The 15,672-nt window shown below is 47.8% G+C and overlaps 1 protein-coding gene across 15 annotated transcripts in view; it reads right to left on the bottom strand.

The window, feature by feature from the left end:
• shank3a (SH3 and multiple ankyrin repeat domains 3a) overlaps positions 1-15,672 on the bottom strand; it is a 1,286,992-nt gene that overhangs the window by 382,437 nt on the left and 888,883 nt on the right. For 14 of the 15 annotated variants that reach the window (XR_010977672.1, XR_010977671.1, XR_010977670.1 and 11 more), the window contains one exon: positions 7,131-7,206. Coding sequence is in view for 12 of the 15 variants with exons in the window: in XM_068059355.1 (XP_067915456.1) it covers positions 7,131-7,206 (76 nt within the window). In the remaining 3 variants the exon portion in view is untranslated. The remainder of the gene's footprint in view (positions 1-7,130; positions 7,207-15,672) is intronic. The other variant, XM_068059354.1, reaches the window with a different exon arrangement.

The following is a 15,672-nucleotide window of genomic DNA, read 5'->3' as shown; positions in this document are numbered from 1 at the left end:
TTTTCCATTTGTCATGAGTCTACTATGTGGTACCGTATCTAAGGCCTTTTGAAAATCCAAGTATATTACATCTACTGTATTATTCTATCTATTCTTTCTGCTACTTCTTCAAAGAATTCAATAAGGTTCGTCAAGCATGACCTTCCCTTTTGAAATCCATGCTGTCTATTATTTATTATATTTTCAGCTTCCAGATGCTTTTTTAATGACATCTGTTATGATTACCTGGTTCATGGTTTATATTAATTTTCTAGAGGTAACTTTTAATTTGGGAATTGAATTTTTTAATGCAAAACAAATGGAAACACTTGATTTGAGAAACTGGCAAACATGCCGAGGGTGGTTACAAATCAAAGACCCTACACAATGGGAATCCCTCTTAACTTCTTGATGGAGACGGTGGAGTGGGCGTGGTGATTAGTTAGGCGTGATTTGTTTTTTCTCGGATTTCCGACGGCGGGTTTTGTGTTGCAATTAAGTCAGCGGCGTGTTTGCAGTGTTTCGGGGTTCCTCCGCCTGGTGGCAGATTGCAGCTTTGCATGCATTTCCATACCATAAATACTCATTACCCTACACTTATTTCAAATTATGTCCTACCTGCCAGATTAAGTTAGCGGTGAACGGTATTCTTGTGCCACTGGGGTCACATTTATTTAAAGGTTGCGTACACCAGTCAACTTTGTGCAGTTGTGTCTGAGGTCAATGGTTTTTTGTCTTGCACTCATCTGCACAAGGAAGGCCAACATTGGAATGGATGTTTGACTCCAGGCTCGGCACCAGCAAGGGCGATTCTTCTCAGGCGTTGGCAGGGAAGGCATGGGGGGTGGGGCGCATGGAGACACAGGGGAGGGTAGCCAGTAAGGACACAGGGTGCAGTTACTGGGTGCATGGAGGAGCGGGGGAGGCTACTCGTGCAGGACAGGGTGGGGTCTCGGATGGGTGGAGGAGCAGACAAGGGAGGAGGGCAGTGTTCAAGGTGTGTAATAGTTGCTAGTGATGCTGAAGCTGGCTGTGGCAGTTGCAGGGGGTAGTGGGTTGATGTAAACAGAGAGTCATGAGGGGCCTAAAGGGAGGGATCAGTGTTGTCTACTTTGTGGTTCTGTGAGGTGAAATCAGGGCTGGCAGAGGGAACAGCCACAAAAAAAAAAGTTTTGAGGGGGAGGTGGTGCTTGGGTGGAAACTGAAAATGAAGGTAAACCAAGTCCCATTTATAGTAACGTTATTCTGTGGCCCCAATCAGCATGTGCTTCTCAGGCTGCTGATCCTTGTGGCTTGCAACACAGAATGATTTATTGACGTGTGGTTCATGGTGCTTCACAGAGTAATTGCAGGTTCCACCAGTGAAAGTCATCCCTGCCGCATGATTGCATGTGTCTGCCATGCCTGTTGCCACACCATTAATTTGCATGTAAAATTGTGTGCGAAATGGGAAAAAGGGTGGAAGCGGAAGTTCCACCAACTTCCAGTCTGCCGTCAGAAATGCCGTGAGACTCATAAAATCCTGGCCGTAATCAGAGATTTAAATTATTCATATCATTTCCCAGAACAAAGAGAAGACTTGGAGTTGGAAATAGTTAGTTTAAATTGCTATTTGGGACACCCCACAGGTACCACCTGCTATGGCGATACATGATGCAGGGGGTGTCTGTTGTTTTTTTGATCTGTGCGTTTGCTCATACAGCCAGTCAGTTGGCTTTTGGAAAAGCAGTTGGCTTTTGAACAATTGTTGGCTTCAGACAAGCAGTTGGCTTTCGGAAGTCAGCTGGACTCAGGAGCCAAGAAGCCATCGGGAACCGGGGTGTTTCTGTTTTGAGGTAGGCCTGTGCTCCAGCTGGGAAGTCCAGATTTGGGAGATGATCTCATACCTCAGAAGACAGCTGAGAAACTAAGGAAATCGAAGTGATTTCCTAAGAGCTGTGGTACAGTTTGGATTGGTCCCAAGAGAAGTGAATAAACCTCCAAGATCCTGTAACATATAGAGAAATTTTTGGCATGGAAGTAACAGTCAAACAGGAGTGTCTGTTGAGATTTAGAGTTCAAAGCATACAACTTCATTTCTATTAAGATTTTAAGTTTAAAATATAAATGTTTCCAAATTGTAGTTAAGTTAATAGTGTTTTGCTTAACTCTTGTACAGTAAAGTTTTTTTGTTTACAATGTTAGATCTTGTGGTGTAATTCTTTCAGTAATAACTGGGAATTCGACTTTCCGGGCTGGATTTTAATGAGCCCTCAATATCAGGATCCGTTGTAGGGGTGGTGGGGGTGCCTGAAGTTGGCTCCGGATGAGGCCCGCCATGGACCTCGATGCCGACAGGGCTCAGACTGATCCTCCCGGTGGCGGGGAGGCACCGTCACAGCCTCCCCACTCCAGGCCTTGGGACCACAATTTGAATATTTAAATCAATTAAAATAATTAATTTAAATAAACCTACATCGCCTCGTGATGACCCGCTGCAATCTTCGGCCCAGCGGCCGGCATTCTCGCACCATTGGATTCCTGTCCAGGGAAACGAGGCGCAACACAGGTGGGGAGGGGGAAGGGGGGAGGAGGTAAGTTTATCAGTGTGGCGGGGGGGTGGATGAGGTCAAATGAATGTCATGGACGTAGGGGATGGTGGGAAAAGTTGTAGTTTAAAGTTTATGCAGTTTGTGGGGGGGTGGGGGGGGGGGGGGGGAAGGTCAGATGGTAAAGGAGAGAAAGGGCAGATAATTGATACCCCTAAAGTGTTTTTGGGCGGAAAGGGCAGATAATTAATTTAATTGTTATTGGGGGTGGGAGAGGGGTAAAAGAAATGTTTTTACTTAATTTATTTCATTCTATCTTTAGATATTTAAATTAGTCATTAGGACTAACAGCCCTTTGAAAATGGTGTCAGGGGACAGACAGCCCGCCCCCTCCATGTGATTGGTGGGGGGGGGGGGAAATGGCCCACCCCAGCTATTTAAATGATCCGCCGCACTTGGAATTGCGGTGGCTCTTTGGCGTGCAGCAGACAGTGATGTATCAGTCGATGAGGCTGCATTTGTGCGTGTGCCAGTACTGCGCCACCTAGTGGTTGCATTGTCAGCAAACACAGCCTTATTTTAAACCTTATTATGTTGTGATCACTATTGGCTAGATGTTTCCCTATGCTTATTTCTCTTATCTGCTCTGATTCATTTCCCATCACTAGATCCAGCAGTGAGTCCTTTCTGGTTGGGCTTCTTAATTACTGAATCAAAAAGGTGTCCTGCACACACTGGGCTGAATTAAATGGGCGCCCCAGAGTCAAGCAAGGAGGCGGGGGTGGCCCATAGAAATGTGATGGAAAGCGGGGGGGCGGAGGGCCTGTCGCACTGTGATGAAGGGGTGGAAAAGGCTGCAGATGGCCTTCCTGCCCAGAGGCCAATTGAGGTCCTTAAGTGGCCAATCAGTTGCCACCCGACTCCGCCAACCATCGATGGGGCATGCTGGACTGGCCCTGGTGAGCCCACCTCACTTACCTCTAGTCCAGGGCTCCAGTGCTGGGCCTCTACCCAGGCTTTCCATAGTAGCAGCAGGGGCCACTGCTCCCGGTGGCGCTGCCAATATTACTAAGCTGCCGGCCCACTGATTGGCTGGCAGCTCTTGGAGGCGGGATCCTTAAAGGGACAGGGACCATGGCACCAGCACTTAATTGTCTGAGTGCCATTGAATCGCACGGTGGGGGGCGCTGGGGGTGTGGGGGTAGTGGCTCTGAAAGGCCGAGGAGCCTTTTCGGCCCGGCGCCAGGAGCCCCACTGCCATGATCAAATTCAGCCTATTTTAAAAGCTTCATTTCCTTTACCCCTTTCATTACCTCTGCTTGACAGTTTAGTTGGGGTAGATGAAATCTCCCATGATTATTTACTCACTTCACATATTTGCTTACATATTGCTTCCACCATTTCCCTTCCACTATTAGATGCTTCATAACATACCCCTATTAGCAGGAGTGATCCCTTCTTATCCTTTATTTCAAGCCATTTGGATTTTGTTTCTATCTTAATAATAGTCATGTTCCATTTTCTACTGCCGTTATGTTATCCCAGCACCCCCTTCTTCCTTCCGTATCCTTCCTAAATATATTATAATCTACAACAATTACCTGGCCAATCTGTTCTTTATGTAATCATGTTTCAGTTATCCCTGCTATATCCGTTCCTTGCCTTGAATTATTGCCTCTTGTTACGCCAGTTTGTTTTTGCTTCTGTACAACTGCTGTATAGGCAATTTAATTTGTTTTTATTAATCCATTCTATGTATCCAGGCAATTTACCACACCCAAGGGTAGGGAGAGGAAAGGCTAGCTAATGTTTTTAGCTAAAACAGAACCGTCCTTTGAAAGAAGTAGGAATGCAGGTGTTACTGTGATACCCACCGATTTCAATGGGTATATGCAGTACTGTGTTCCCAGCTTAATGTGTGTGTGAAGAAGTAACTTGCACTTATATAGCACCCTTCAGAATATCCCAAAACTATTCACAGCCAATGAAGTGCAGTTCATTGTTGTAACCTAGGAAATGCAGCAGCTAATTTGTGCACAGCAAGGTCCCAGAAACTGCAAATGAGGTGATAATTAATCTGTTTTCGTGATGATAGTTGAGGGTTGACCAGAACACCAGAGAGAACTCCCTGGCTTTTTTTCCAAATAGTACCACGGGATCGTTTATATCCACCTGGGAATTCATAGGAAGCCTCTATTTAATTCTTCATCTGAAAGGCAGCACCTCCGACGGTGCAGCACTCCTTCAGTACTGCACTGGAGTGTCAGCTTGGATTATATACTCAAGTCCTAGAGTGGGGCTTGAATCAACCATGTTCTGACTCAGAGACAGGTGTGCTACCACGGAACCATGGCTGACACCAACACTAATTTTCCTTTAATGGCAAGGTGCAGCCCTTTAAGAACTGCTGCCCCAATTGGATATTACAATCCCAGTTGAGCATGCTACAGACCCAGCAAGCTTTTCCTGTGTCTATAGCCTTTTGAGATTAGGAGGAGGAATTCTCATTGCACTATTGGGGCTAAGCCATCCTTTCAGATGCCAGTGCAGGAGTGCCTACCCTTGGGGGCCACCATGGTCCTCTTTTGATACTCTCAAAATTGGGGATATTTTACCAATTTTCTCCCCGCCTCTCCTGGAAGCTTTGACACTTGGTAAGATAGAGGTTCCACATGCGCTAACAGCTCCCCAGAAGTTCACCCACCCAACCATTCTTCATTTGAGCCCCAACAAGGTAGTCAATGGGCTATTTTACTATGCAGGACAGTACAACAAGCCTGGTGTTGTCCTTAACCAACACACACACACACACGCACACACACAAGATTATTTTCAGCCAGGGAAAACTAAGCAATGACCTGGATCAGGCAGCCTGGCTGATTTGATGCCTCCCTAACCCAGGAATTCTGAGGCTAATTGCAGCCATTACTGTTGCTTTGGCACAGATAACCTAAATCAGCACAGACAAGCGTTTGAACCTTGGACCGTCTGCGCATGGCTTAGTGGCATGGTGTGGTAATTGTTCATATTTTGCCCCTGCAATCCAGTAGTTAAGACAAAATTCTTCAGCCTATTTTCTTACAGCCTGAGTTGTGCAACAAGTTGAAAAATTGCTGATGTAAGCCGGGTCACAAAATTCCTGATTCTGAGGCACAGAGCAGTGAAATGCAAGTAATTTGATGAAACCCTTGTAACTACCTCGCACTGTACTTGTGGCAGTTAGTTGGGATGCTGCCGTCTACCCTGGAAGCAAGTCTGTTAGTGACTTTATTCACAGTAGCTTAGCAACACAGGCACCTACCCACCTGCCCCTCATATCCTTCAATCCCACTGACCCACCTCTCCCCATATCCTTCAACACCACCTACCACCTGCTCCCCATAAAACTCAACCCCATCTACACACCTTCTCCCCATATCCTTCAAACCCACCTTCTCCCCATATCCTACAACCCCACATTTGCCCCACATCCTTCTACCCACCCTCTCCCCATATCCTTCAACCCTACTTAACCACATTCTCCTCATATCCCTCAACCCCACCTAGCCAGCTTCTCCCCCTATCCTTCAACCCCACCTATGCTCATTCTTCTCATATCCTCAAATCTACTTATCCAGCTTCTCCCCATATCCCTCAACCTCACCTACATCTTTTCTTCAGATCCTTAACCGCTCCTACCCAACTACTCCCTGGTACAGCACAGGTCAGACACAGAGTGAAGCTTCCTCTACATTGTCTCCTCAAACTCTCCCTGGGTAGGTACAGCACAGGTTGAATACAGAGTAAAGCTTCCTTTACACTCCCGCCCGCCCGCCCCCCCCCGCCATCAATCTCTCCCAGGTCAGGTACAGCATGGGTTAGATATGAGTAAATCTACACTGCTCCATCAAACATTCCCAGGGCAGGTATAGCATGAGTTAGATACATAGTAATGCTCCCTCTACACCTGTATTCTATGTCAACATTTTACTTCAATGTGAACTCAGAAGTGTATGAAATAAAAACAAGAAATGCTGGAAATACTCAGCAGGTCTGGTAGCATTTGTGGAGAGAGAAGCAGAGTTAACTTTTCAGGTCAGTGACCCTTCATCAGAACTTCTTCTCTCTCCACAGATGTTGCCAGACCTGCTAAGTATTTCCAGCATTTCTTTTTTTTATTTCAGATTTCCAGCATCTGCAGTATTTTGATTTTATTATCAGAAGTGTATGAACCTAGTTCACCATTGTGTCACTTTAACATCTCACACCAGCCATCCTTGTGTGCTTTCTTCGGCACAGTCAGGACTAATAGAGAGTGAAATCAATGTTCACCAGTAGCGATACCGTACATAGTAAATTATCAGTATGGCTTACACTGCAAAAAGTAAAGTCAGGGCAATGTAAAACAGGATGCAGATTTGCAATGAGTTTGTTTGGTGCCACTGGTGAAGACCAATTTCAATGCCATATTCTGTAGTTAATGGGTTGTATCAGCCCCATGGCCATGTCCTATAGGACCCATACAGCCAGTGCGGGAGCACACAGTCATTGCATGAGTCTGGCTTGCACTGGAACCCAACAATATCATGTCTTCACCATGCTCAGCGTAAAATATCTCCTGACAAAGTAAATAAAGTCTCCTACCTGTGAGATGAAAAGTTGTCATAGGATCCAACTGTGTAATGCCTGAAGAGTCGCTTTGTCCGGTCTTCACGTGTTTCTGAAAAAAATGTTGAAGACTTAAATTGGAAAAGGGACAATAAACAAACAAACAGAAAAACAAAAAGGCAACAGAGTAAAACAATGAGAAAATGAACAGAGAAAGCCGACAGCACAGTGAAACATAGAGACTGAAGAAAGAGATAGCACAGTGAAACACTGGTCGGAATCTTATGGACTTAGATTCTGATGGACTGTCAGGACCAGATATGGATCGGCAACCCGACCTTGCGAGTAGCGGCTGTTCCAGGTGAATTTTCCAGGGGCCAGCCAATTAAGAGGGTGCCTCCAGGTTTGGCACCCAATTTGGAGAAGTGGGCAGGAGGAGAGGTCAGAAGCTCGATTGAGGGTAAGGGGGAGGAAGATTGATGCCAGGAGGGAAAAGGCAGCCTCACGATTTAAGGATGCGGCACTTGAGGTGATGTTGCAAGCTGTGGGGCCATGGAGGCATGTTCTCTTTCCGAAGGATGGCAGGTGGAGGCTAGCCAGTCTAATGAAACAGACTTGGTGGGAGGTTGCGGAGGAGGTGAGTAGCCGGATTGTGATGCGGAGGACGTGGATCCAGTGCAGGAAATGCTTCAGTGATCTTTTGAGATCTGGCAAGATGAGTGGCATGCACGTGTCAGATGGCAACCATCACTTTCTTACCTCCAAAGCCCTCTCCAGCACACATATCCTTTGAAGCTCCCTCTTTTAAGCTCTCTCTTTGCAACCACACCTAGGAATGTCAGCCCAGCTGCATCTTAACTCTGAATCTCCATAGATAGCAATGACACTATCCTTTGATTTGTTGACCTAGCGCTCCCCATTCCAGAGTGAGCCCCGTCAAATTTTTTTTATTTGTTCATGGGATGTGGGTGTCGCTGGTGAGGCCATCATTTATTACCCATCCCTAATTACCCTTGCGAAGATGGCGGTGAGCCACCTTCTTGAACTGCTGCAGTCCATGTGGGGTAGGTACACCCATAGTGCTGTTAGGAAGGAAGTTCCAGGATTTTGACCCAGTGACAGTGAAGGAACGGCGATATAGTTCCAAGTCAGGAAGGTGTGTGGCTTGGAGGGGAACTTGGTGGTGTTCCCATGCATCTGCTGCCCTTGTCCTTCTAGGTGGTAGAGGTTACGGGTTTGGAAAGTGCTGTCTAAGGAGCCTTGGTGAATTGCTGCAGTGCATCTTGTAGATTGCACACACTGCTGCCACTGTGCGTCGGTGGTGGAGGGAGTGAATGTTTATAGATGGGGTGCTAATCAAGCGGGCTGCTTTGTCCTGGATTGTGTTGAGCTTGTTGGAGCTGCACATCCAGGAAAGTGGAGAGTATTCCATCACACTCCTGACTTGTACCTTGCAGATGGTGGACAGGCTTTGGAGAGTCAGGAGGTGAGTTACTCGCTGCAGGACTCCTAGCCTCTGACCTGCTCTTATAGCCACGGTATTTCTATGGCTGTTCCAGTTCAGTTTCTGGTCAATGGTAACCCACAGGATGTTGATGGTGGGGGATTCAGCATTCATACTGCTGTTGAATGTCATGGGGAGATGGTTAGATTCTCTCTTGTTGGAGATGGTCATTGCCTGACACTTGTGTGTCACGAATGTTACTTGCCACTTCTCAGCCCAAGCCTGGATATTGTCCAGGTCTTGCTGCATTTCTACATGGACTGCTTCAGCATCTGAGGAGTTGCGAATGGTCCTGAACATTGTGCAATCATCAGCAAACATCTCACTTCTGACCTTATGATTGAAGGAAGGTAATTGATGAAATAGTGGAAGATGGTTGGGCCTAGGATACTACCCTGAGGAATTCCTGCAGTGATGTCCTGGAGCTGGGATGATTGACCTCGATCAACCACAATCTTACGGCCGAAGCAAAACTGTTCTAATAATAGTCCTTACTCTCTTTTCTCATTGCGGGAGAGGAGAGAATACAATTCCTGGTGGAATGGCATCCTTGGCCATACTGATGCCAATGGAAGAGGATGCAGTGGAAATTGGCAGGGTGGCATTACTGCATGCCATTGCCAATGGAGAGATGGAGGTGCTGCAGCGAGCAGGTGAAAGCATTATATATGACACTTGCAGCTGTCTGCAGCATGTGACTTATGTGGTGTGCTGTTCACTGATAGGAGGAATATGATCATCAGTGAAATGCAAGGGCTTCATGTCTCTGTCAGCCAAGTGCCACACTGGTATTGTCTTTTGTCTCCTGCAGGGGCCATCAAGGGCACAGCAAGAGATGAGGGAGGAGGTGGAGCAGCACTCTGAAGATTCACTGTTATATGACACATGCGCCCCCCCCTACACCAGTGCAGATACACTCACTTCAGTGGATCCAGCATCCCAGATAGAAACGGTGGCCAAGTTGAGGAGCACATCACATGTGAGTAGGAGCAGATGCTGCAGGCAGAGACAGACATGGAAAGTCCATATCGGAGGCTTGAGGAAGCATCTAACTATGCTCAGCGAGACACAGAGGCTGAGCCTCAGGGGGTCATACACTAAGCAGGTACTTGTTGAACAGCAAAGGGAAATGTGTGGTCATTTGTCTGAATTCCAAGAGGCATTGCAGTCCCTAGCACTAAAGAAGTCCATCGTGGCCATGAGTGTTGTTATGTCTCTGGTATATGAGCGCATGATGACCTCCATTGAATGTATCGCCAATCTCATGGAGAGTCAGATGCGGCACACCAATGAGTGGGTGTAGGCACACAGAAATGGCCTCCATAGGACAGCAACACATTGAAAAACATTGAGTGAATTGCCGCTTTGATGGCCAGACAATACATCCAAATGCATCCAAGTGCTCACCCACACTTGGGAGGTGCAGGTCAGCCCTGGGAGGAAACAGGTGGACAGTGAGGATGGCATTCATGGCTCTCTTCAAGCTACATCCCCCCCCACAGGTCATGTTCCTTCCCCCTCTGACAGAGACACAGTTGCTGACTCCCAACCCCATGACTGAGTTTACCCTTGCACATATGGAAGTGGGGCAGTCTTTGAAGGAGCCCTCAGGCAAACCAGAGGACACCCCAACAGGCATCTAAAGTGTCACAGCCTGGAAACGAGCAGGCTGCCTCTAGTTTTGCTTCATCCACAGGAGTAATATTCCGCAGAAGTAAGCGAAAGAGGATGCCAAGAAAGTTTTACTGGCACAAAGGGATTCATGGGTGCAGATTCTGTTGTTATTATTGAATGATAAACTTTTATTTTAAAGAACCATGTTTTGTTCCCCAGGATGCATCATGGTCTACCTCAATTCCACACCATGGGTAGGTTAAAGTATAGAAGTGCCTTGAGACATAGGTTCTCAATACAGGGTGGAGGACGTAATATTGGGATGTCTTATCCGATTGGAGACCTTTGTTTGCAGGAAGGGACTGGTGTGTGAGGATGCTGTGTAAGTGTCTAGGCAATGTCTGGCACGAGGGCAATGATGGGCACACTGCCCTCAGTTGAAGCGTGCCTGGATGAGGGCATCATGGCTTCTCTGCCATGCAGGTCAATGCCAGGATGCATTCATAGGCACCTCTGAATGTTCATGCTTCGCCAGCACATCCTCCCTCCAAGGAAGCCTGTCCGTCCTCAACATCCTCTAGCACCATGTCCAATCCTCTTTAAAGTGTCAGGTCCTTCAGGGCACAGGACATCATCACTATGTGTGAAACCCTTGCTGACCTATAATAAAGGGTGCCCCAAAGCGGTCTAAGCCCCTGAACTGCATTTTGGGACCGTGGTACATAGAAGGCACCTACTAAATCTATCATGTGCCTCTGTGGTGGGTGACACACTGAGGTCAGCAGCCAGGTCTTCAGCAGGTACCCCTTGTTACCCAGGAGCCATCCACTGAGGCTGTGCAGAGGTCTGAAGAGCGGAGGAACCTGAGACTGCCAAAGGATAAAGGTGTCATGGCAGCTCCCTGGAAATCTTGCAAATACATGCGGTGGTTGCATATCAGCTGCACATTGAATGAGTGGAAGCCCTTACGATTAACAAATACACCTGGATGGTCTATCAGAGCCTTGATCGCCATATGGGTGCAGTCGATGATCCTCTGGACTTGAAGAAAGCTGGCCATCGAGGTGAAGCCTTTGGGCTTGATTGGTTGCGTACGTTTTGAATTTGATGTAGTGGGATGCTCTCCAAGACAAGGCATCCGTGACCTTGCTCATACATTTGTACCCTGCTGATTGTGAAATTTTACAGATATCTGCGGCTGAGCCCTGAAATGAGCTGGACAGCTAAAAATTGAAGGTGACAGTCACCTTCTTTGCCATGGGCTCCTAATGGCACTAGGTCCGTCTCCATCAGGGCAAACAGGTCGGTGACGACCTGACGCGACAGCCACAGTCTTCGAAGACACTGCTGTTATGACATGTCAAGGAAGCTGCCCCTTGGCCTGTAAGATCCTGTGCACAAGGTTATGCCTTCTTCTGGGTGCAGCTCTTCAGGCATTCCCTCTGCTGCGTCCAAATGTCGTTCCCTGTGATGGATGCTGCAGCTGCTGGTCCTGTGGTGTTTGATGCCCCTTCCGCTGTGCATGCTGAGCTGCAGAGCACTGCAGGACCTCCTCACTGGATCACTCTACCTCAAAGTATGTGAAACCAATTTCCCCCATGTAAGGGCACAGCTTTAAAGGTTGGTGCTGCTCTTTATCTCTCCAACTGGCCGCAGTGCAATGACACAAAGGGTGGACAAAGAACAAGAAGAAAGAACAGTACAGCACAGGAACAGGCCATTCGGCCCTCCAAGCCTGCGCCGATCTTGATGCCTGCCGAAACTAAAACCGTCGGCACTTGCGGGGTCCGTATCCCTCTGTTCCCATCCTATTCATGTATTTGTCAAGATGCCTCTTAAATGTCTCCATGGTACCTGCTTCCACCATCTCCCACGGCAACATGTTCCAGGCACTCACCACCCTCTGTGTAAAGAACTTGCCTTGCACATCCCCTCTAAACTTTGCCCCTCTCACCTTAAACCTATGTCCCCTAGTAACTGACTCTTTCACCCTGGGAAAAAGCTTCTGACTATCCACTCTGTCCATGCCACTTATAACTTTGTTGCCCCTCCACCTCTGTCATTCCAGTGAAAACAATCCGAGTTTATCCAACCTCTCCTCATAGCTAATGCCCTCCAGACCAGGCAACATCCTGGTAAACCTCTTCTGTACCCCCTCCAAAACCTCCACGTCCTTCTGGTAGTGTGGCAACCAGAATTGCACGCAATATTCTAAGTGTGGCCTAACTAAAGTTCTGTACAGCTGCAGCATGACTTGCTAATTTTTATACTCTATGCCCCGACCGATGAAGGCAAGCATGCCGTATGCCTTCTTGACTACCTTATCCACCTGCGTTGCCACTTTCAGTGACCTGTGGACCTGTACGCCCAGATCTCTCTGCCTGTCAATACTCCTAAGGGTTCTGCCATTTACTGTATACTTCCCACCTGCATTAGACCTTCCAAAATGCATTACCTCACATTTGTCCGGATTAAACTCCATCTGCCACTTCTCCGCCCAAGTCTCCAACCGATCTATATCCTGCTGTATCCTCTGACAATCCTCATCAATGTCCGCAACTCCACCAACCTTTGTGTCGTCCGCAAACTTACTAATCAGACCAGCTACATTTTCCTCCAAATCATTTATATATACTACAAACAGCAAAGGTACCAGCACTGATCTCTGCGGAACACCACTAGTCACATCCCTCCATTCAGAAAAGCACCCTTCCACTGCTACCCTCTGTCTTCTATGACCGATCCAGCTCTGTATCCATCTTGCCAGCTCACCTCTGATCCCGTGTGACTTCACCTTTTGTACCAGTCTGCCATGAGGGACCTTGTCAAAGGCTTTACTGAAGTCCAGATAGATAACATCCACTGCCCTTCCTTCATCAATCATCTTCGTCGCTTCCTCAAAAAACTCAATCAAATTAGTGATACACGACCTCCCCCTCACAAAACCATGCTGTCTCTCGCTAATAAGTCCATTTGTTTCAAATGGGAGTAAATCCTGTCCTGAAGAATCTTCTCTAATAATTTCCCTACCACTGACGTAAGGCTCACCGGCCTATAATTTCCTGGATTATCCTTGCTACCGTTCTTAAACAAAGGAACAACATTGGCTATTCTACAGTCCTCTGGGACCTCACCTGTAGCCAATGAGGATGCAAAGATTTCTGTCAAGGCCCCAGCAATTTCTTCCCTTGCCTCCCTCAGTATTCTGGGGTAGATCCCATCAGGCCCTGGGGACTTATCTACCTTAATTCTTTGCAAGACATCCAACACCTCTTCCTTTTTGATAATGAGTTGTCTGAGACTATCTACACTCCCTTCCCTAGGCTCATCATCCACCAAGTCCTTCTCCTTGGTGAATACTGATGCAAAGTACTCATTTAGTACCTCGCCCATTTCCTCTGGCTCCACACATAGATTCCCTTCTCTGTCCTTGAGTGGGCCAACCCTTTCCCTGGTTACCCTCTTGCTCTTTATATACATATAAAAAGCCTTGGGATTTTCCTTAATCCTGTTTGCCAATGACTTCTCATAACCCCTTTTAGCCCTCCTGACTCCTTGCTGAAGTTCCTTCCTACTGTCTTTATATTCCTCAAGGGATTAGTCTGCTCCTCGCCTTCAAAGCCTTACGAATGCTTCCTTTTTCTTTTAGACGAGGCTCACAATATCCCACGTTATCCAAGGTTCCCGAAACTTGCCAAACTTATCCTTCTTCCTCACAGGAACATGCTGGTCCTGGATTCTAATCAACTGACGTTTGAAAGACTCCCACATGTCAGATGTTGATTTACCCTTAAATAGCCGCCCCCAATCTAAATTCTTCAGTTCCTGCCTAATATTGTTATAATTAGCCTTGCCCCAATTTAGCACCTTCACCCGAGGACTACTCTTATCCTTATCCACAAGTACCTTAAAACTTATGGAATTATGGTCACTGTTCCCGAAATGCTCCCCTACTGAAACTTCGACCACCTGGCCGGGCTAATTCCCCAATACCAGGTCCAGTACGGCCCCATCCCTAGTTGGACTATCTACGTATTGTTTCAAGAAGCCCTCCGGGATGCTCCTTACAAATGCTGCCTCATCGAAGCCTCTAGCACTAAGTGAGTCCCAGTTAATATAGGGGAAGTTAAAATCACCCATCACTACAACCCTGTTACCTTTACATCTTTCCAAAATCTGTCTACATATCTGCTCCTCTCCCTCACGCTGGCTGTTGGGAGGCCGTTAGTAAACCCCCAACATCGTGACTGCATCTTTCCTATTCCTGAGCTCCACCCATATTGCCTCGATGCATGACCCCTCCGAGGTGTCCTCCCGCAGTACAGCTGTGATATTCTCCTTAACCAGTAATGCAACTCCCCCACCCCTTTTACATCCCCCTCTATCCCGCCTGAAGCTTCTAAATCCTAGAACATTTAGCTGCCAATCCTGTCCTTCCCTCAACCAAGTCTCTGTAATAGCAACAACATCATAGTTCCAAGTACTAAACCAAGCTCTAAGTTCATCTGCCTTACCTGTTATACTTCTCGCAATGAAACAAATGCTCTTCAGACCACCAGTCCCGCTGTGCTCCGCAACATCTCTCTGCCTGCTCTTCCTCTCAGTCTTACTGGCCTTATTTACTAGTGGAGTTTTACGCTCTCCCCTGCAACGGGTTAGGAGCTGGGGAGCGTGTGATATCGGGTGGGATGGTGGTGAGGTGGGGAACTGAAATTTAGTCCAGGGCGGGAACGGCTTTTCCGTCCCACTACCAATTGAGGCCCTTAACTGGGTAATTAATCCCTAATTAAGGTCCTCTTCCCGCCGCTGCCGCAAGTACCAGTGCGGCAGACGGCCCTGTCACCACATGGGAAGCAAGGCACCAAAAACTATGCGGGTTGTTTCCCGGCTCTGGGGTGTGGGGGGAGGGGGGTGCGGGGCAGGGGCCTCATTCAAAGGCACTTAGTACCTTTGAATGAGGAACCGGCATTGGGAAGGGGAGGACCACTGAGGGCCACCCCACCTGCCCTTGCTGCCGACCCCCTCATCACCCCCCCTTGTGAGCCCCACCCCGCGAGACCCCTCCCGTCCTGACCTACCTTAAGCCTGGTTCCAGTGCCGCTCTTTGGTGTCTGGTCGCTGTAGCTACAGCAGCAGCCACCGCCTCCGCGGATGTGCTGCTGCTGCCGGCCTCTGATTGGCCGGCAGCTCTGCAAGACCGGGACTTCCAGCGACGGGATTCTAAATCCTATGGAAGACCCGCTGCTGTCCAGTTAAGTGCCAGATTGGCACTAAATTCGGCGGGCCTTCCATAGAAGAGGCAACACAGGGATCTCGGTATCAGTTTCTCCCGACGTTGAGAACCCCGCCGCCAGCATAAAATTCCCCACCAAGTGTGTCTTACTGCCATCTATCCAAAGTACTTGCTTCAGGAAGTTTCTCCCATTCGTGCCAGCCTGAAACCGCTAACACTATGGTTGG

The sequence above is a fragment of the Heterodontus francisci genome, chromosome 27 (genome assembly GCF_036365525.1).
Source record: "Heterodontus francisci isolate sHetFra1 chromosome 27, sHetFra1.hap1, whole genome shotgun sequence".
NCBI classification, from domain to species: Eukaryota; Metazoa; Chordata; class Chondrichthyes; order Heterodontiformes; family Heterodontidae; genus Heterodontus; species Heterodontus francisci.
Note: the sequence above shows the minus strand (reverse complement) of the source record. Positions and strands in the feature narration are given on the sequence as shown.